The 22,186-nt window shown below is 45.1% G+C and overlaps 1 protein-coding gene across 9 annotated transcripts in view; it reads left to right on the plus strand.

Moving 5' to 3' along the window:
* Positions 1-22,186, plus strand: part of col4a6 (collagen, type IV, alpha 6) — a 165,273-nt gene that overhangs the window by 85,360 nt on the left and 57,727 nt on the right. For all 9 annotated transcript variants that reach the window (XM_090214422.1, XM_090214424.1, XM_090214427.1 and 6 more), the window contains exon 4: positions 446-520. In XM_090214422.1, the coding sequence (XP_090070548.1) occupies positions 446-520 (75 nt within the window). The remainder of the gene's footprint in view (positions 1-445; positions 521-22,186) is intronic.

A 22,186-nucleotide genomic window follows, 5' to 3' on the forward strand; every position in this document is an offset into this window, starting at 1 on the left:
ATATATACATTTTAGAATAAGTCTGTAACCTAACAAAGGCACTGTAGGTTGTATTTGCAATGCTGTTTGTGCTCCACTGGTTGCCCTTTTGCCCTGGCAACGACACAAATCTTGCTGCTGTGATTGGATAGTGCAGGTTTCTCTATCTCTCCCTTGTGGCTCAGTTGGTAGAGCATGTGGCTTGCATGGGGCTTGCATGGGGCTTGATTCCCACTAAAGGGCTTGCATGGGGCTTGCATGGGGCTTGATTCCCACTAAGGGCTTGCATGGGTCTTGCATGGGGCTTGATTCCCACTAAGGCCAACCATATGAAAATGTATTCCCGCCTCAAGTCGCTTTGGATAAAAGTGTCTCCTTAATGGCATACAGTACACAATGTAATACTAACGGTCTCTCTCTCTCTCTCTCTCTCTCTCTCTCTCTCTCTCTCTCTCTCTCTCTCCAGGGGACGACAGGAGAACCGTGTAATGGGTTGGACTGTAGTGGGGGATGCAATTGTAATCCAGAGAAAGGCAGCAGGGTAAGGCATGAATACATCTCTATTCTCTCCCTCTCGCACACATTCACTGTGACCGACCCGCTGGATCCGGTCTTATGTACCAACATTTGAAATAGTGTTTTTTTACATTGGATAAAAATAGAGACTTGGATCTAGAAAATCGGATATCATCGACTACAGTTGAGGAACAATGGGAAAGTAATTCTGCTTTGAAAGTTGATACACTTGTAACCCCACGTTTGAGAAAATGGCCCTTGAATGTTTTGATACACCTGTTGGAGAGCTCTTCTTCACACCCTCTTAAGCTTTAGCCCCACCCATCTCTTTAAGGATTCACATGTGAGGCCGTGTGCTAAACACGTGAGTGAGTATGGTAGTGTATTAAACAACCAACGATTTCAACGATTTCCTCAGTAAAGTAGCTATGAGCAAAATCTGTGCTAGTGAGAAAAGAACGTGAACGGGTTAATTCAAGAAAAGCAAAGGTGTTACGAATGTAAATGTGTTTTGTATTTTTTTTTGTCAGATGCACGCACACACACACACACACACACACACACACACACACACACACACACACACACACACACACACACACACACACACACACACACACACACACACACACACACACACACGCACATACACACACACTCTCCTTTAAAAGCGTGCCTACGCACTAAAATCAAACTCCTTTTGTTTTAACATCTTATTTAGATCCCTCAAGCACCAACTGACCACTTATAGTTCAAGAGCGTAAACGAATCAGTCATTCTAAAAAGATAGACATTAGCCAGAAATGTGTTGCACACTTACGTAGATTATTACTTTAATAGTCTTCGGAAAAATATCCTCTGCTGTTGCTGCCGTGATGGCTGGTTTATTTCGTCTTCTGTCCTCGTCTCCACAGTATATAGGAGAGTCCAAGCTCAACGGGTCCTAACCATACCTGTCTAGCTGTGTTCAGCCCTTTGCTGAAGTTGATACCTGCAGGCTAGGAATAGTCATAGTCAATTACCTTACCTAACCCTGATCTGAGAGAATTAGACACACACAACCACACACACACACACACACACACACACACACACACACACACACACACACATAGTGCACACACATACGAGTGCTCGGACACACACACACACACACACACACACACACACACACACACACCTACACACACACCTACACACACACACACTATCCCTGCTTCTCACCTGTAGCTACTTGATAACCTTTTACCAATGTGGTCTCATGCAGTGACAATGCCCAGGCTAGACGAATCTGGATGCTGGCCAACAGGAATGTTTCCCTGTGTTCTGGGCTAGGCAGGTCTAGATGTTGGCAAACAGAGATGTTACCCTGTGTTTCTCCCTAAGGCCTGACAGTGGCTCCTTTACCTGCTCTGGCCTCGCTCCAAGCCACTGTTTGTTCTGTCCTGCTACTGCTCCACACCTTGTAGAGTCTGTCTGTCTGTGTCTGTCTGTCTGTGTCTGTCTGTCTGTGTCTGTCTGTGTCTGTCTGTCTGTGTGTGCCAGCGATCACTCCCAAATTCTAAATGCCAGGGGGAGGAACACTAGTGGACACATGCCCCACCCCTATCCATTATCCCTCCCATCCCCCTTTCACCCTTACCTACACCCCTGCCCCCCGCCCCTCACCCCCTAACAAAACATTACCAGATCATGTCCCTGAATTACTTTTTGTGCGTCTCAAATGGCACCCTATTCTCTACGCAGTGCACTAAGTTTGACCAGAGCTCTATAGAACCTGGTCAAAAGAAGTGTACTACATAGGGAATAGAGTGCCATTTGGGACTCAAGCCTACAACCTCACCTCGCCCTCTTGCCGACAAGAATTGTTTTGACACGGGGGGAGGGGATAAACAAACAAATAAAAACAACGACATCACGGGGTTGATTTATGATCGGATGAATAGAAGAAAAGAACGTGAGATGTTTAACATGACGTCTAGCTAGTGCTAACTGCTGCCGACGTGTGTGACACTAATATCACAGTAGCCACTAGCCAGTAAGCACAAACTATTTAACAATTCGAGCAACTTAATTCTAAAACATATTACCATTTTGAATAATGCAACCAAACCATATCCCACTCGAATAATGCTAAAATCCACAAGCATGTGCAGGAAATTAAAGAGTTTATTTTCTCGTCCGCACACATTAAACTAGCTGATAATACAGCTATTAGACCCAGTGCAGTCAAGCACAAAAACAAAACACTATTGAGATTTAATGCTACGGCAACCATTTCAGAATGTAACTATTATTTCAGGTAAAAACGTAATAAAACAAGTCAAATTTTTTTTGGGGGGGAATGACTACATTTCAGCTGTTTTGAAAACATGGCTGTGCTAAAACAATTTTTACTGTAAGAGCGTTGGCTCGACGAGACAATTCTGTTTACACTGCCCTGCTTTTGGGGGGGGGGGGGGGGGGGGGGTCGTGCTCTACCTCACATGGAGGCTGCTGAAGGGAGAACGGCTCATAATAATGGCCCGAATGGAGTACATGGAATGGTACCAAACCCATGGTTTTCATGTGTTTCATACCATTCCATTCACTCCGTTCCATTCCGTCCTCCCCTCAGTAGCCTCCGCTGTTCTGGAGGTAGCGGTCGAGACATGACAAGTTCACAGTGTAGCCGAGGGTATTTTTAACGAAAAGTATATGTGTGAAGACCCTGTAAGTTAAGGGGGGGGGGGGGGGTATAGCATTGTAAAATAGCACTGGGTGGGTTCACAACAGCGTAGTACTGACAGCTACTGTCTACCGCAGAAAATAACCATGTCCTTACCTCGTAGACCATGTCGCAGGAGGGGTCAGCTAGAGAGGGCTCATAGCCTCACGTTATCACTTGGCTTCCTACCCCACACAGCGAATAAACAACTTCAAGAATAGGACAAGGAACTGGTGATGGAGTGAAAGAATAATGGAAGGAACAAGAGGACGCGGTGATAAGCAAAACAATGAAATAAAAGAGGACGATATCGAAAGTAGAGTGGAGACTCCCATCCTGACTCGTGTCCTCCGGACAGATGCCCTAGACACCTCTCGTGCCAAAACGTTTGTGGTGGTCTGATGTGGTGTGTATAGATTTAGATGAGTGAGACAGGTTAACCTCTCAGGGAGGCTGTTTTCTACGCCTCAAGCCTCATTCAGACCTTCTCCCTTTGCCAAAGCGGATTTTTTTTTTATCATTGCCAGTATCTGTATCACACCCATGATGCATCATGCTAATGTTTTCAACACTTGATGTAAGGTTTAGTCATTAGGTATGGCTACAGGACAGAACATTGAATTATATGGTCAAGTTCAATAACATGAGTCATTGTCTGTGGATTTGACACTTGCAGGCATGGTCCAAAGAAACATTGTAGAAACATATCATCCTAAAGTATTTCCAATTCATTTGGCAGAATACCCACCTCCAGTTGGAACAAGCTGTTTAGCCCAGGGGACAGAGAAAATGTTCCTCTCTCTCTCTCTCTGGGGCTCTTTCTCTCTGTGTCCCTGTTGATCTCTCTCTCTTTCTTTCCCCTCTCTCAACCCCCCCCCCCCCCCCCTCTCTCTCTCTCTTTGATTCTCTATGTTTAGTGTACTCTGACTGAGTGCACCTTTTTAGATCAGTTTTGCCTCTCGTGGCCTTGATCTATCTGGTTATTTATTCTGTGTGGTGCAGTTAGAATTATATTGGCAAGCTAAAAGGCTCCACACACACGCAAACACACACACACACGTTGTTTTTCTAATCCGACTAAATAGCTTTTTATGTTGTCAGATGAACTGATATCAAAGTGAATCATTTTAGCTTCGCCAGTGGGCTGCAAACATCTCACACTCTCTCTGGTTGGCTCGGTTGGCTCAGACCGACCGTAGGTGTGCTGAGCAGCTGTCGGTGTGTGTGTGTTTGCGTGTCTATGTCCATGTCTGTGTCTATTCCAACGCAACCTCCAGAGATTGAGTTGGGTTGGTCTTATTCATTACGTGTGTATGCGTTAGTCCCCTTGTCCATGTCTGTGCCTCAGCTCCCTAGCGGCTTTCAGCAGTCTGACACACTAGTCTTACCAGCACAAGGACCTACTTACTACCTCTACGGTACCCAGTCTGTAGCCAAACAGCAATTACCTAAGGGCTGTCTGAGGCAGTACACACACAGTGGGGCTGCAGCCTACACTTACACAGACACACGGATAGAGGCCTTGCAGCAAATAACATAGTGGCGACTATATTACGCTCCACACACACACACACACACACACACACACACACTCCTATTGTTTAACGCCAACCCTAAGTGGAGGGTGTTGGTTTGTCTCTGCTCAGTTTTCTCCTGTCTCAAAGGCACGTTTTGAGGTATTTGTCTTAACCACAGATCTGGGATCAGATAAGACTACCACAGACGTCAACCACAATGGGGACTTTACAGAAAAAGAAAGACACGAGATCAGTTTAGGCGGAAATTGAGAAGCACGCTTGAGGTAGACGTAGGTATTTAAATCTGATTATATCACCTGAATCATAACCTTAAACATAAGCAAAACTTGCACTGGAAGCATGTTTGAGTGGAGGTTTGTCTTCTAATCTACTGATATAGGATCCGATTAGCCTACCATTATAACAACCATAACCATAACGGGATGACATGCCAAACCGACATAAGATCAGTATCTAAGCCCTACAGAGTATCATCCCTATTCCCCTATTCCATTGGAAGCTATTAACCCCATATCTAGGATCAGATCAGCCTACCACCCAATAACCATAAGTGGGGATCAGTGTCTCAGGCAAAAGACATCCTACCTCTACCTCAACCAGCCATCCTACTCTCTTAGAAAAAAAGGGTTCCAAAAGGGTTCTTTGGCTGTCCCCATAAGATAACCCCTTTTGGTTCCAGTTAGAACCCCTTTTGGTTCCAGTTAGAACCCCTTTTGGTTCCAGTTAGAACCCCTTTTTGGGTTCCAGTTAGAACCACTTTTTGGGCTCCAGTTAGAACCCCTTTTTGGAACCCCTTTTTGGGTTCCAGTTAGAACCCCTTTTTGGGTTCCAGTTAGAACTCCATTTTGGGTTCCAGTTAGAACCCCTTTTTGGGCTCCAGTTAGAACCCCTTTTTGGGTTCCAGTTAGAAACCCTTTTGGGCTCCAGTTAGAAACCCTTTTTGGGCTCCAGTTAGAACCCCTTTTGGGTTCCAGTTAGAACCCCTTTTGGGCTCCTTGTTACGCCCTTTGTGGTAAGAGTTGGAATCCAAAAGGGTTTTACCTGGAACCAAAAGGGTTCTACCTAGAATCAAAAAGGGTTCTCATATGGGGACAGCCGAAGAACCCTTTTAGGCTTTAGATATTTGCTTTTTTTTCTACGAGTGTACACATCGCTTAGCCATCTCGGCCCAAGTTACACCCTCCAAAATGGACACCGTGCCAGCTGCATTATGTCATTCTCCATGTACATTTCCACCTCCACCCTTTGTCTTAGCTGTCTCTGAATCAATGATGCCATACAATACCAGGACGGCACCATCAAGTGATTTCTAATCAGGTTATTATCTACAAACGCCTTAATGTAATAAATAATACTGTGACATATTGGAACATGTCCATTTAGAGTCTAGGCTTAGAGGAGGATCAGCTGGCAGGGAAACATATCGACAATAACATCTGGGATAAATGTTTACACTGTGGGACCATAAATCTGGAGATGGGACACACACACTGATACATACAGGTACCCCCCCCCCCCTTATCTCATCCCGATCTCTATCTTAGGCCTATCCCTTAGCCTCTATCCATAGATGGGAATCCACTTATACATGGACACACCAAGAGAGAGAGAGAGAGACGTTTCCACCAGAGGTGAGGGGTCGCGGAGGGACAACAGGATGCTTTGTGTTAACATCAACACCAGGCATTTATCTGCTTAGGGCCTCGGGCCCCAAGGGACCACACCAAGACCCAGGGCCCTGAAACATATGTCTTCACTTTGGGAAAGAGAGAGAGAGAAATGGAGAGGTAGGAAATTAAACAATGCAAAGCTGTGTGGATTTGAGATCATCAAAGCCTTGTGGCCTTAGTGCTTCTTTAGTCAAAATCAGTTGCTGATCTTTTACAAATACACAGAGGATCAGTGTAATAGAATGTGTATACTTGTTACTCTAAAAGTCTTTAAGAGATTAAGCTTACTCCTACACAGAGCCAGTAGGGGGTTAGGCATGAGAGGATAGTGAACTCCCTCTTCCCCTCTCCCCCTCTTTCTCTATCTTCCTCTGTCCCTCTTGGGCCCCTCGATGAAAGAGTACGTCCCTGGACCTCCAGCTTGACCGAATTCCTTACCCTAATCTTATTTCAGAGAGGGAGGAGCGAGATCGAGAGGCCGACAGATAAAGAGACCGATGGGGAGGAGATGAGATGAGGGGGTGGAGGCGGTAGTGATGATGCTGACGAGCAGATGGAGGGTCTTCTAGACACACACACACAAAAACACACATTGTGACTCTGATTGCACACTGAGCAGATCAGAGCTGGCGCTATGAGAACTCTTTGAGCACACTACTCTCTCCCTCTTCCTATCTCTCTCTCTCCCTCTTTCTCACTCCCTCCATCTCTCTCTAAATGTTTTCTAATGTGCCGTTTTTGTCATTATTAGCGGTGTCTACGTTTTGCTGACTGGCTTCCAACTCACAGTCCCGTGTTGAATGCCGAGAGAGAGAGAGAGTGTGTGTGTGTGTGTGTGTGTGTGTGTGTGTGTGTGTGTGGACCAGAAGTGCCCACAAGAATAGTAAACGAACGGATATTTGACCAACTGGGGACATTTTTTTAGCTCCACCAAGTCAAATGCTATTTCTAGGGGGTTTATGGTTAAGGTTAGAATTATGTTAGGGGTTAGGATAAGCTGTACAAGACTGTGTGCGTACACTCGCCCACTACCTCTGCAACAACCTGCGCCCCTCAACCCTTCTCTCTGAAAAGCACTTTTCTGTTTTATCAGTTCATGATCCACCTCTTCTAACCCAAGCAGAACCTCCTAGTTCAGTCTAAACATTAACTAAAGGCTTGTTTAGGCTTACAGCAGGTTGACCTAAACAAGTACACACACACACGCACACACACCATGAGACGCACACACACTGAGAAATGATGGATGTATAGAATTTGAGCAACTTTTTACCTCCCACAGAGTTGGTCAGACCTACAAAACACCGTCCATGCATACACACAAACACACAGACAGGCTCAGGATGTTTATCAGTTCATCATAACATAGACACATTGGTGATGATGATAGTGTGTTAGGTGGATCTGGGGTTTTCCATTCCTTTTAGTCAACTAGCCTTCTTTAAAATAAAAAAAATGTTTGCTTCAGAGTGAACTCTGTGACTTTTCTACTTTGTTTCGGCCAAGCGGGTAAATGTACCTAACATTCCTAAAGATTCATCCGCTGTACAGTGAGTAGGTCAAGGACACTTTGAAGTTCTAGTGCCCAGGCAGGACCAACTCTCACCCATTTAAAAAAAAAGATATATATTCTACCCTTATTTTACCAGGTAAGTTGACTGAGAACACATTCTCAGTTACAGGGGAGAGGTGGAGGAGGAGGATGAATGAGCCATTTGGAACCCGATGATGATTAGGTGGCCATGATGGTATGAGGGCCAGATTGGGAATTTAGCCAGGACAGACACCGGGGTTAACACCCCTACTCTTACAATAAGTACCATGGGATCTTTAGTGACCTCAGAGAGTCAGGACACCCGTTTAACATCCCACCCTGAAAACTGTACTGACAGGTCAGGCGTACTAAACTTCAGGAGGACTAACTTTGACTTTGAACTGCTACACATACATACCTCCTCTCGCTCTCTCGCTCTCTCTCTCTCTTTCTTCTTATCTGCCATCCTCCCTGACTCCCTCCCTTCTCCCCTCCCCTCATGTCCTATCTGACCTTTAACCCCTACTAGACTGCTGGTCTGTCCGGGCAGGTGTGTGGTCGGGTGATAAGTGGTCACCACGACGACGCTGGTCATTAGACTAGAGACAGACAATAGCCGTCTGACAACCTCTCTCCAACCCTTCATTATCCCTCATTCCCTCCCTCCTTTCCCTCCCTCCTTTCCCTCCCTCCCGTCATCTTTTCACTCACTATCCCCTTCACTCGCTTTCGTTTTGTTTTTCAAGTTCAAAGGCGAGAGAGCGAGAGAGAGAGAGAGAGAGAGAGAGATTTAAAGCCAGTATTGACTTAATGGTCACCATAGATCAAGTTCTTGTGTCTTGAGTTATTTTGTCCGTATGTGGCATTTCAATGCATTACACTGCCCCCTTCTGGTGAATTCTGTCTCATCCTGACTTAGAACACAGAAGTGCTGATTTGGGATCAGTTTGCCTTTTAGATCACAATGAATAACATTACATGGAAAAGGGCGACCTGATCCTAGATCAGCACTCTTACTCTGAGACTCTTGATACGCATCTTTAGCTTTGTTCTCATTTCAGAACCTATTTCTGCATTCTTACTGTAGAACCCTCAGCATCTTGGTTACATGTGTCACACTCAATTACGTCCTATACGATCCCCGTCATATGAACTGAAATACAATGTTTTCATACCACATTTAGAAGGTCCGTAGAGGGGACATATGGATTTAACAGTAAATATATCAAAGAACTGATCTGATCTACGATGATGGTGATCACCACCATGATGAGAACCACTTTATAAATGATGAAAGGAATACAAATATTTTTATTAAATGTTTTCATTCTTTTCTGTTTGTTATTCTATCTTTTCCTCAGCAAGGACGTGCCTGTCTGGGACTCATCATGGTGTTATAGAACACGTATTAACCATCTATTGACGCTCATGTCAAAGCCCAAACCAAGTCCAGTCTCAATTTTGTGTGTGTGTGTGTGTGTGTGTGTGTGTGTGTGTGTGTGTGTGTGTGTGTGTGTGTGTTCGGTGTCTACACGTGAGAACCGATAGACTTTTATCCAGACCTCCAGTGTGATTACAGTTACAGCATCTAATTTAATCTGTAGTGTACAATCATTTATGCAATTTCCCCTTTTCCACAGAGACTACCCTGCCCTATTTGGCATCAAACTACTCAACCCATTTCTCTCCAATGAAAGGATGTGTTAGGCGTGTAGGAGCACATTCCAGCTGGTACATAAAAGGCTTTTGAGGTGCTGCCCTCCACCTTTTGTACCAGTGTGTTTGTGGGTAGCTAGACCCATATTTCTGTACGGACAGGATATGAGGCATGTAGGTTAGTGAAAGAATAAGTTACTTATAGACAGTTAGGTGCACATCTTGTTTCATAGAACTAAAAGTCTTAGATGAAATCACCTGAAGTCACCTTCTCAAATCAAATCACATTTTATTGGTCACATGTGCCGAATACAACAGGTTTCACCTTACAGTGAAACGCTTACTTACGAGCCCCTAACCAACAATGCAGTTTTTTTTAAAAATGGATAAGAATAAGAAATTAAGGTAACAAGTGACATCAGCAGTAAAATAACAATAGCAAGACTATATACAGGGGGGTACCGGTACAGAGTCAATGTGCGGGGGCACCGGTTAGTTGAGGTAATATGTACATGTAGGTAGAGTTATTAAAGTGACTATGCATGCATGATAACAACAGAGATTTGCAGCGGTGAAAAGGGGGAGGGGGGGGGGGCAATGCAAATAGTCTGGGTAGCCATTTGATTAGGTGTTCAGGAGTCTTATGGCTTGGGAGTAGAAGCTGTTTAGAAGCCTCTTGGACCTAGACTTGGCGCTCCGGTACTGCTTGCCGTGTGGTAGCAGAGAGAACAGTCTATGACTAGGGTGGCTGTTGTCTTTGGCAATTTTTAGGGCCTTCCTCTGTCATCACCTGGTATAGAGGTCCTGGATGGCAGGAAGTTTGGCCCAGTGATGTACTGGGCCGTTATCACTACCCTCTGTAGTGCCTTGCGGTCGGAGGCCGAGCAGTTGCCATACCAGGCAGTGATGCAACCAGTGCTCTCGATGGGGCAGCTGTAAAACCTTTTGAGGATCTGAGGACCCATGCCAAACCTTTTCAGTCTCCTGAGGAGAATAGGTTTTGTTGTGCCCTCTTCATGACTGTCTTGGTGTGTTTGGACCATATTAGTTTGCTGGTGATGTGGACACCAAGGAACTTGACGCTCTCAACCTGCTCTCAACCTGCTCCACAATAGCCCCGTCGATGAGAACGGGGGCGTGCTTGGTCCTCTTTTTCCTGTAGTCCACAATCATCTCCTTTGTCTTGATCATGTTGAGGGAGAGGTTATGGTCCTTGCACCACACGATCAGGTATCTGACCTCCTCCCTATAGGCTGTCTCATCGTTGTCGGTGATCAGGCCTACCACTGTTGTGTCATCAGCAAACCTAATGATGGTGTTGGAGTCATGCCTGGCCATGTAGTCATGAGTGAACAGGGATTATAGGAGGGGACTAAGAACGCACCCCTGAGGTGCACCCGTGTTGAGAATCAGCATGGGGGATGTGTTGTTACCTACCCTTACCACCTGGGGGCGGCCCGTCAGGAAGTCCCGGATCCAGTTGCAGAAGGGGGTGTTTAGTCCCAGGGTCCTTAACATTGATGAGCTTTGAGGGCACTATGGTGTTGAACGCTGAGCTGTAGTCAATTAATTGTATTCTCACATAGGTGTTACTTTTGTCCAGGTGTGAAAGGGCAGTGTGGAGTGCAATAGAGATTGCATCATCTGTGGATCTGTTGGTGCGGTATGCTAATTGGAGTGGGTCTAGGGTTTCTGGGATAATGGTGTTGATGTGAGTCATGACCAGCCTTTCTTAGGCAAGGCACTATGGTGGTCTGCTTAAAACATATTGGTATTACAGACTCGGACAGTGAAGACATTTGCAAGTTGGACAGAGCATGCTCACAGTATTCCGTCCGGCCGTACGGGCTTGTGAATGCTGAGCTGTTTAAAAGTCTTACTCACAAAGGCTGTGGAGAGCATGATCACACACTCTTCCGGAACAGCGGGTGCTCTCATGCATGTTTCAGTGTTATTTGCCTCGAAGTTAGCATATAAGTAGTTTAGCTTGTCTGGTAGGCTCGTGTCACTAGGCAGCTCTCGGCTGTGCTTCCCTTTGTAGCCTTTAATGGTTTGCAAGCCCTGCCACTGACGAGCGTCAGAGCCGGTGTAATACGATTCGATCTTAGTCCTGTATTGACGCTTTGCCTGTTTGATGGTTTGTCTGAGGGCATAGCAGGATTTCTTGTAAGCTTCTGTTAGAGTCCTGCTCCTTGAAAACAACAGCTCTAGCCTCTATCCATTACTTTTGGTTGGGGTATGTACGTACGGTCACTGTGGGTACGACGTCATCGATGCACTTATTGATGAAGCCAATGACTGATGTGGTGTACTCCTCAATGCCATTGGAGGAATCCAAGAACATATTCCAGCCTGTGCTAGCAAAACAGTCCTGTAGCTTAGCATCTGGTGCTTCCTGCTTTAATTTTTGCTTGGAATCAGGAGGATATAATTATGGTCAGATTTGGAGGGCGAGGGAGAGCTTTGTACAAGTCTCTCTGTGTGTGGGGTAAAGGTGGTCCGTAGTTTTTTTCCCCTTTGGTTGCACATTTAACATGCTGATAGAAATTTGGTTAAACAAATTTAAGTGTCCCTGCATTAAAATCCCCGGCTAGTAGGAGCGCCGCCTCCGGGTGAGCGTTTTCTTGTTTGCTAATGTTGGAATACATTTCATTCAATGCTGTCTTGGTGCCAGCCTCTGACTGTGGTGTTATGTAAACAGCTACGGAAAATCCAGATGAAAACTCTCTAGGTAGATAGTGTGGTCTACAGCTTATCATGAGATACTCTACCTCAGGTGAGCAATAGCTTGAGCCTTCCTTAGATATCGTGCACCAGCTGTTATATACAAAAAGAGTCCGCCGCCCCTACGCCACTGTTCTATCCTGCCGGTACACCGTATAACCAGCCAGCTGTATGTTGATGGTGTCGTAGTTCAGCCACAACTCTGTGAAGCATAAGATATTACAGTTTTGAATGTCCCGTTGGTAGTTTAATCTTGCGCTTAGGTCATCAATTTTATTCTCCAAAGATTGCACGTTTGCTAGAAGAGTGAAAGGAAGTGGGGGTTTATTCGATCGCCTATGAATTCCCAGAAGGCAGCCCGCCCTCTGGCCCCTTTTTCTCCACCTCCTCTTCATGCAAATCACGGGGATCTGAGCCTGTTCCCGAGAAAGCAGTATATTGTTCGCGTCGGGCTCGTCAGACTCATTCAATGAAAAAAAGGATTCTGCCCGTCAGTGGTGAGTAATCGCAGTCCTGACGTCCAGAAGTTATTTTTGGTCATAAGAGACGGCAGTGGCAACATTATGTACAAAATAAGTAACAAAATAAGTTACAAACAACGCAAATAAACGAACAAAAAACAATCGGTTGGGAACACGTAAAACGCCTGCCTTCTTCTCCGGCGCCATTTCCACGCTTTGGGCAGTAGTGTACGTTTTTGGGTTTCAAGGCCAGTAGAACTTTGGATATTTCAGAGCAGAATTTCCCAATCCTGTCATTTTTGCTAATGGTTTTCAGTCTTAACCCCTTTAAGAAATACAAATAAGTGCCTGAGGTTTTTGGTATTCTTGCTCCCAGAAGTAGGACCACTATGAGCCTGGTCAGAGAGGCTAGTTAGTGTCCCAAATCATTTGGAACACACACAAGGTGTCAGGGGGAGCCGTGTGTTGAGGAGCAATAACACAGAGGAGAACCAGGACAGTGGAGGAGTCCCACGCTTTGGGCACACACAATATTACACACACTTACACACACTTACACACACTCCCCTGAGCGGGTTGTTAACAAAACACACAGGAATCTCAATCCCAACATAAACACAGCTGGAAGGACCCCCCCCCCCCTGCGACACACACACACATTTGTACAGTCATACACATGTTCAAGGACACATATTCTCTTTCTGAAACACACTCACATACTGTCCACTCCCACTCGACCAAGCTCTCTCTCTCCTACCATGTAATGGTGGCAGAAACGTGTCAAAGTGAGAGGAACGAGACCCACATCATCTTCCCTCTTTCCTTTTCTCCTCTTTCCCCGTTCCCCCTGTACCTCTCAAAGGATCCCCCTGTACCTCTCAAAGGTTTCACAGTGAAGGGATTTTGTGTAGTGTAAGATAACAGAGCAAAAAGGCCTTCCCTAAATGTCTAGAGCCAGAAGTAATGAATTCAACTAATAAAGTGTTTTAAGGATAAAGTTGTCCACATGACGTCAACGTTTCATCTGTAAGTTATTTTAGCGTCTAGAGCCCTCCAACTCAACTCTGGACCTGAAAGCTAGTTCCACTGCATTGTTCCACTCTAGTCAGGGACTGATTTAGACCTGCGACACCAGGTGTGTGAAATGAATTGTCAGGTAGAACAGAGACCTAGCAGGTTCCGGACATCATAGGGTAAGAGTTGAATTCTCCTGGTCTAGAGGGACTAAGGGATACATTGAGGTGTTTTTAAAAAAAGTAATATTCCCAACATGACATCTGCGTTTTTATCCGTATGCTACTTTAACATTAACGACCTCAACTGTGTTAGTTGTGATACCGTAGTTTGGATTTCATTTCAGCGCTACCTTCATTTCAACATGCATCCCAAATGGCACCCTATTCCCTACGTAGTTCACCACGTTTGACCAGAGCCCTTACAGACCCTGGTCAAAAACAGTACAGTATGTAGAGAATAGGGTGCCATTTGAGAAGCATTCATATATGTTATTGTTTTCTGTTAGATTAAACCATGCCATTCAGACAGCTCCGCTAACAATCGGGAACTCCGTTATAATTGGTGGACGTGGTAATAAAAGTCTGTTTCGTTGGAGGAGAAGCATCTGGATGAAAGACGATACGCCATTGGTTCATTTTATTTTACGGGGTAGAATATCAACAACACAAACAGCATTATGTCCAGGGTTCCCCTTCAGTAGTAAATGTTACTTTAGTAGTGTGTACCAAAGTACATCATTATCAACACAAACACTCAGCCCCCTGCCAGAGAAACCATATATACATATGTAACATTGCTTGAATGAAAATGTGGGTGAGTGATTAGAAAAACACGACAACAAAGATTGATGATGTTGCCAAGGTTACATTATTATTATTTTTTTATCCTTTATTTAACTAGGCAAGTCAGTTAAGAACAAATTATTATTTTCATTTACAGCCAAGGAACAGTGGGTTAACTGCCTTGTTCAGGGTTAGAACAACATATTTTTACCTTGTCAACCTGGGGACTCGATCTTGCAACCTTACGCTCTAACCACTAGGCTCCAGATATCCCAGAGAACAGAAAACAGACACACCTGGCAAAACAAATGAGTAATGAAAGTGTGTGAAACGTGTCATGTTAAAATGAAATAATTACAATTTTAAGAGTTAGTTGGACAGGGGAGCTAAGCTGGCAAACCACTGGGAATACTCGCATACTGGACCATCTCAAACTTGAAAGGAAAAATACTGGGACATAAAATTTAAAGTGAATCTTCCTTAGTAAGGCCAGGCCCCCCCACCCTATCTATTTTTTCCCACTTAATCACATCACAATCAACTTTTACCAGGTAAATGTAGACACAAATACAACAATACTTTCTTGGGAAATATTGAATTGAAATATGCAAATGATGTGATATCTCATTGAATATGCGCATCAAACATTATATAGAATCCAAACTTGACAAAATATAAAAAATGACCTGAACAAAAATGACCTGCTTCTGAAGCTGAGAAAAATGAGTTGACGTGTGGAAAGAGTGACTTTCGGGAAATGACGGTTAAAGGGAAGTACAATGAATTTAGACTGAATCACCATCTCTTCCCAGTAAAGTCCAGTTTATTACCTTCTCTATGAAATGGCCTTTTAAATTATGTGTGATTCAATGTAGTGAGCCATGCAATTATGGATGTATGTCCATTTGAATCCTGAACTAAATATATACATTTACATCAAGTTTTGACATTTTTGTTTACTTTTTGAAAGTACTAATATTAAATAAATCTAAAAAAGCATAAGTAGATGCAAAAATGTATTTACATGTCAATGTCACTGTTTTTTTTCCAATCTAAAAGAGCTGAGAGAGGGTCTATGACTAGAGGAGATGCTATCAGTCAGTCCTATTCCGATCTACTCTCTGTGTGTGTGTGTGTGTGTGTGTGTGTGTGTGTGTGTGTGTGTGTGTGTGTGTGGCCAACATAAGTTGACCTACTGTCTGCACACTGTGTTTTGCCCACGGCGTGATTAAGGGAGCATTTAGGGTGACGATGATTGTGTCCGCACACATACTCTTTAATTAGGTTATCAAACCTCCCAATCGATTAAACCTCCCTCTTTGCTGTTTCCTCGCGCGACGCCCATCACTTCCCCCTGTTGGGCACGCGGTGCGACAGCCTAAGTCTTCCCCCTGGCCTGGCCGGTCACGGACAATGGGTCACGCTAACCCCGGGGGGATTGGCGAGGGGAGAATCTGTCTGGTCATGGGTTCTGTTTTCTGTTCTGCACAGGTCCAAACAGGGTTCTGACAGGAAGTGAGGTAGGCTGGGTCGGAGCGGTAAAGCCACAGGGCTTATGGGTAAAGAATAGGCTCTATTGTGTCAATTGTGCAGAGGGGATTTGGAGTCACAGTAGAGGCAGTCTGCTGGAACGTGATGTGGCTGGTTGGCAGCCTCTAGATGGATGGATGGATGGATGGAAGGTTGGCATGGACAAAGACGGAGAGAGTGATGGGCAGAGGGATGGGGTGTGGAGAAGATGGTGGGTAAGGGGTGAGGGTGAGAGTTGGGCAAGGGTGTCAGACTAGGGCTCTCTCTGCTGGTTGGCATGGACAAAGACGAGAGGAGCTAGGATTGGGTAGAGGGGTGGGGAGAAGATGCTGGGTAAGGGTTGTAAAGGGGATAATGGTAAAAGGTGAGGGTAAGGGGGTGAGTAGCAGACTAGCATTGGATCAGGCTGTCGACCCTAGTGGGTACTGGGTTTGATTAGAATTGTGTGTTTGTGTATGTAGGCCACTGTTCCCTCTGGCTCTGTGTAATTGCTTATAATTGAGCAGGCAGGGTGAGACATCTGCTGTGATCCATCTGTCTTTAATATACACACACACACACACACACAGTAGCTACTTGCATCTGTGTGAGTGTGTGTGAGCATTCATGTTTGTGTTTGTGTACGTGTGTAGTACACTTTATGCCGGCACACATGCCATTCCTCAGTTACTATTTGTCAATCATCCCTTCCCTCCTTCCTGTTCCGATACATTCTCTTTCCATGGCCTCTTCAGTACTATACACAGACAGCAGAGCACTAGTGCCTTGGGGGTATGTTTCGTGACCAATAAGGTATGCAAAAAGTTAGAAATTTGCAGAGAGGAGGAAAGGGGGAGGAGAGGGAAGGAGGAGCAAGGAGGGATGAAAAAATCCCTGGGGTGATGAAGTTCAAAGAGGGAGAGAGAGGGGGAGGGGGGGGGGGGGCATTTTACCTAGCCTCAATAGACACTGATCTTGGGTCAGTTTTGTATTTTCCCCTCTAAAGGTTAAGGTTGGGATTTGGGGAGGGGAAGCTGATCCTAGATCTGTACCTAAGGGAAACGGTGTATGGATATTATTTTCAGGGACGTAGTGAGACCATTTCTTCAGTACTATCCCTATCTATTCTGTATACACACACACACACACAGGAATTTCAGCTTAGTTTTCAAACAGCTAGATGTTCATTCCATGATGCAGTGGTGAATGTAGTTTTCCGTTTTCTCTTTCTCTCTCTTTCTCTCTCTTTCTCTCTCTTTCTTTCTTTCTTTCTTTCTCTCTTTCTCTCTTTCTCTCTCTTTCTCTCTCTCTTTCTCTCGCTCGCTCTCTCTCTCTCTTGCTCGTTCTCTCTCTTTCTCTCTCGCTCTCTCTCTTTCTCTCTCTTTCTCTCTCCACTGTCAATCAATCCCTCCCTTTCTATGTAAGTAGGTTTAGTATTGAAGGACTCAAAAGCCTAAAGCGCTATCTCCCCTGACGTGAGCATGATTTCAATAAACCCTATTTAATCTATATGGATCAGATGGAGATCATTACCACTAAATAAATGAATTAGGACATTTTAGGTGTGCCGCAGAATTGTTTTATCCCATCAAGGTGTGCCATGTTTCAAAAAAGGTTGGGAACCACTGCAGTACTGTACAGTACAATACAGTAGAGTTCTATTCAGTAGAGTACAATATAGTAGAGTTTAATTCAGTAGAGTAGCGTACAGCAGAGTACAGTACAGTTTAGGTAAGTCGAGTACAGTAAAGTTGAATTCAGTAGAGTACAGTACATTCAAGTAAAGTAGAGTACAATACAGTACAGTACACTATGCTTTACTTTTCTTTACTTTACTGTGCTCTACTGTATTGTACTCTACTGTACTATACTCTACTTCGCTTTACTGTACCGTGCACTGTATTGTAATGCTGTAACAGCTCTCGTTTGTGGAATGACCGGACCAAGGTGCAGCGTGGTAGCATTGTCTTTTTATTGATGACACCAAAAGCAAAATAACAACGACAAAAAAACGAAAGCACACAGTTCTGTAAGGCAAAGAAACTATACAGAAAACAAGATCCCACAAAACCCAAAAGGAAAATGACCACTTATATGTGATCCCCAATCAGAGACAACGATAGACAGATGCCTCTGATTGGGAACCACACATGGCCAAATACAAAGAAATAGACTTTCCCACCCGAGTCACACCCTGACCTAACCAAACATAGAGAATAAAAAGGATCTCTAAAGTCAGGGCGTGACAAATGCACCGTATTGTAATGCACCGTATTGTAATGCACTGTAGTCTGCTGTGCTGGACTGCACTGCACTGTGCGTTCCAAACTTGTGAAATATAGATGTCTATGATTGGCTCAGATTTGGTCTGGTCCGGAATGTACCAAATCTGAACCCATAATATAGATGTCTTTGTTTTGGCCACATCAGGGCCGGTACAGACTGGACCAAATCTGAAAAACGTCAGTACAGAGACAAAGTGGAGTCACAATTCAACGGGTCAAGCACGTAGACCTGCCCAGTATGTGGCAGGTCTACAGACAATCTATGATTACAATGGGAAAACCAGCCACGTCGCGGACACCGTCGTCTTGCTCCCAGACAAGCTAAACAGGATATTGCGGCCGCTTCGAGGATAACACAGTGCCATGGACGTGGCCCGCTCCCAAGGACTGTGGGTTCTCGTTCTCCGTGTCCGACGTGAGTAAGACATTTCAGTGTGTTAACCCTCGCAAGGCTGCCGGCCCAGACGACATCCCTAGCCGCATCCTCAAAGCATGCGCAGACCAGCTGGCTGGAGTGTTTACGGACATAGTCAATCTCTCCCTATCCCAGTCTGCTGTCTCAACTTGCTTCAAAATGTCTAACATTGTTCCAGTTCCTAAGAAAGCAAATGTAACTGAAAATTACTGTTTTTTAAATTGATTTAACTCGGCAAGTCAGTTAAGAACAAATTCATATTTACAATGGCGGCCTACCCCGGCGAAACCCTAACCCGGACAACGCTGGGCCAATTGTGCACCGCCCTATGGAACTCCCAATCACGGGTTGTGATACGGCCTGGAATCGAACCAGGGTCTGTAGTGATGCCTCTAGCACAGAGATGCCGTGCCTTACACCGCTGCGCCACTCGAGACCCCCTTGACAAACTCCCAGTAGCACTCACTTCTGTCATCGTGAAGTGCTTTGAGAGGCTAGTTAAGGATCACATCACCTCTACCTTACCTGACACCCTAAACCCACTTCAATTCGCTTACTGCCCCAATAGATCCACAGACGATGCAATCGTCATTGCACTGCACACTTCCCTATCCCACCTGGACAAATGGAATACCTATGTAAGAATGCTGTTATTGACTATATGCACAGCCTTCAACACCATAGTACCCTCCAAGCTCATCATCTAGCTCCGGGCCCTGGGTCTGAACCCCGCTCTGTGCAACTGGGTCCTGGACTTCCTGACGGGCTGCCCACAGGTGGTGAAGGTAGGAAACAACACCTCCACTTCACTTATCCTCAACACAGGGGCCCCACAAGGGTGCGTATTCAGCCCCCTACTGTACTCCCTGTTCACCCATAACTGTGTGGCCACACACGCCTCCAACTCAATCATCAATTTTGCAGACGACACAACCATTGTATGCCTGATTACCAACAATGACGAGACAGCCTACAGGGAGGAGGTGAGGGCCCTGGCGGAGTGATGCCAGGAAAATAACCTCTCTCTCAATGTCAACAAAACAAAGGAGCTGATTCTGGACTTCAGGAAAAAGCAGAGGGAGCACCCCCTATCCACATCCACAGTGCCTCTTCAACCTCAGGAGGCTGAAGAAATTTGGCTTGGCCATCCTGTCGGGCTGTATCACCGCCTGGTACAGCAACTGCACCTCCCGCAATGGCAGGGCTCTCCAGAGGGTGTTACGGTCTGCCCAATGCATCACCGGGGGCACACTCCTGCCCTCCAGGACACCTACAGTACCCGATGTCACAGGAAGGCCAAAATTATCATCAAGGACATCAACCACCCAAGCCACAGCCTTTTCACCCCGCTATCATCCAGAAGGCGAGGTCGGTACAGGTTCATCAGAGCTGGGAATGAGAGACTAAAAAACAGCTTCTATCTCAAGGCCTTCATACTGTTAAATGGCCATCACTAAATGGCTACCACCCGGCTACCACCAGCCATTAAAACTTATTTTTCAACCACTCCACAAATTTCTTGTTAACAAACTATAGTTTTGGCAAGTCGGTTAGGACATCTACTTTGTGCATGACACAAGTCATTTTTCCAACAATTGTTTATAGACAGATTATTTCACTTATAATTCACTGTATCACAATTCCAGTGGGTCAGACGTTTACATACACTAAGTTGACTGTGCCATTAAACAGCTTGGAACATTCCAGAAAATGATGTCATGGCTTTAGAAGCTTCTGATAGGCTAATTGACATCATTTGAATCAATTGGAGGTGTACCTGTGGATGTATTTTAAGGCCTACCTTCAAACTCAGTGCCTCTTTGCTTGACATCATGAGAAAATCTTAAGAAATCAGCCAAGACCTCAGAACAAAAATTGTAGACCAAGTCTGGTTCATCCTCGGGAGCAATTTCCAAATGCCTGAAGGTACCACGTTCATCTGTACAAACAATAATACGCAAGTATAAACACCATGGGACCACGTAGCCGTCATACCGCTCAGGAAGGAGACGCGTTCTGTCTCCTAGAGATAAACGTACTTTGGTGCGAAAAGTGCAAATCAATCCCAGTACAACAGCAAAGGACCTTGTGAATATACTGGAGGAAACAGGTACAAAGTATCTATATCCACAGTAAAACGAGTCCTATATCGACATAACCTGAAAGGCCGCTCAGCAAGGAAGAAGCCACTGCTCCAAAACCACCATAAAAAAGCCAGACTACTTTTTGCAACTGCACATGGGGACAAATATTGTACTTTTTGGATACATTTCCTCTGGTCTGATGAGACAAAAATAGAACTGTTAAGCCATCGTTATGTTTGGAGGAAAAAGGGGGAGGCTTGCAAGCTGAAGAACATCATCCGAACCATGAAGCACGGGGGTGGCGGCGTCAGGTTGTGGGGGTGCTTTGCTGCAGGAGGGACTAGTGCACTTCACAAAATAGATGGCGTCATGAGGATGGAAAATTATGTGGATATATTGAAGCAACATCTCAAGACATCAGTCAGGAAATTAAAGCTTGGTTGCAAATGGGTCTTCCAAATGGACCACGACCCCAAGCATACTTCCAAAGTTGTGTCAAAATGGCTTAAGGACAACAAAGTCAAGGTATTGGAGGGGCAATCACAAGGCCCTCGGCAGAACTGAAAAAGTGTGTGCAAGCAAGGAGGCCTACAAACCTGACTCCGTTACATATGGAGGAATGGGCCGAAACTAACCCAACTTATTGTGGGAAGCTTGTGGAAGGCTACCCGAAACGTTTGACCCACGTTAAACAAGTTAAAGGCAATGCTACCAAATACTAATTGAGTGTATGTAAACTTCTGACCCACTGGGAATGTGATGAAAGAAATAAAAGCTGAAATAAATCTCTCTCTACTATTTTTCTGACATTTCACATTCTTAAAATAAAGTGGTGACCTTAGACAGGGAATTTTTACTAGGATTAAATGTCAGGAATTGTGAAAAACTGAGTTTAAATGTATTTGGCTAAGGTGTATGTAAACTTCCGACTTCAGCTGTATGTAGACATGGAATCACTGGTCACTTTAATAATGTTTACATACTGCTTAACTAATTTCATATGTACATTGCCCCCTCCACCTCTTATTGCCCCCTCCACCTCCTATTGCCCCCTCCACCTCTAATTGCCCCCTCCACCTCTTATTGCCCCCTCCACCTCTTATTGCCCCCTCCACCTCCTATTGCCCCCTCCACCTCCTATTGCCCCCTCCACCTCTTATTGCCCCCTCCACCTCTTATTGCCCCCTCCACCTCTTATTGCCCCCTCCACCTCTTATTGCCCCCTCCACCTCCTATTGCCCCCTCCACCTCCTATTGCCCCCTCCACCTCTTATTGCCCCCTCCACCTCTTATTGCCCCCTCCACCTCT

Source organism: Oncorhynchus mykiss, chromosome 21 (assembly GCF_057628025.1).
Source record: "Oncorhynchus mykiss isolate SJ-2025 chromosome 21, ASM5762802v1, whole genome shotgun sequence".
NCBI classification, from domain to species: Eukaryota; Metazoa; Chordata; class Actinopteri; order Salmoniformes; family Salmonidae; genus Oncorhynchus; species Oncorhynchus mykiss.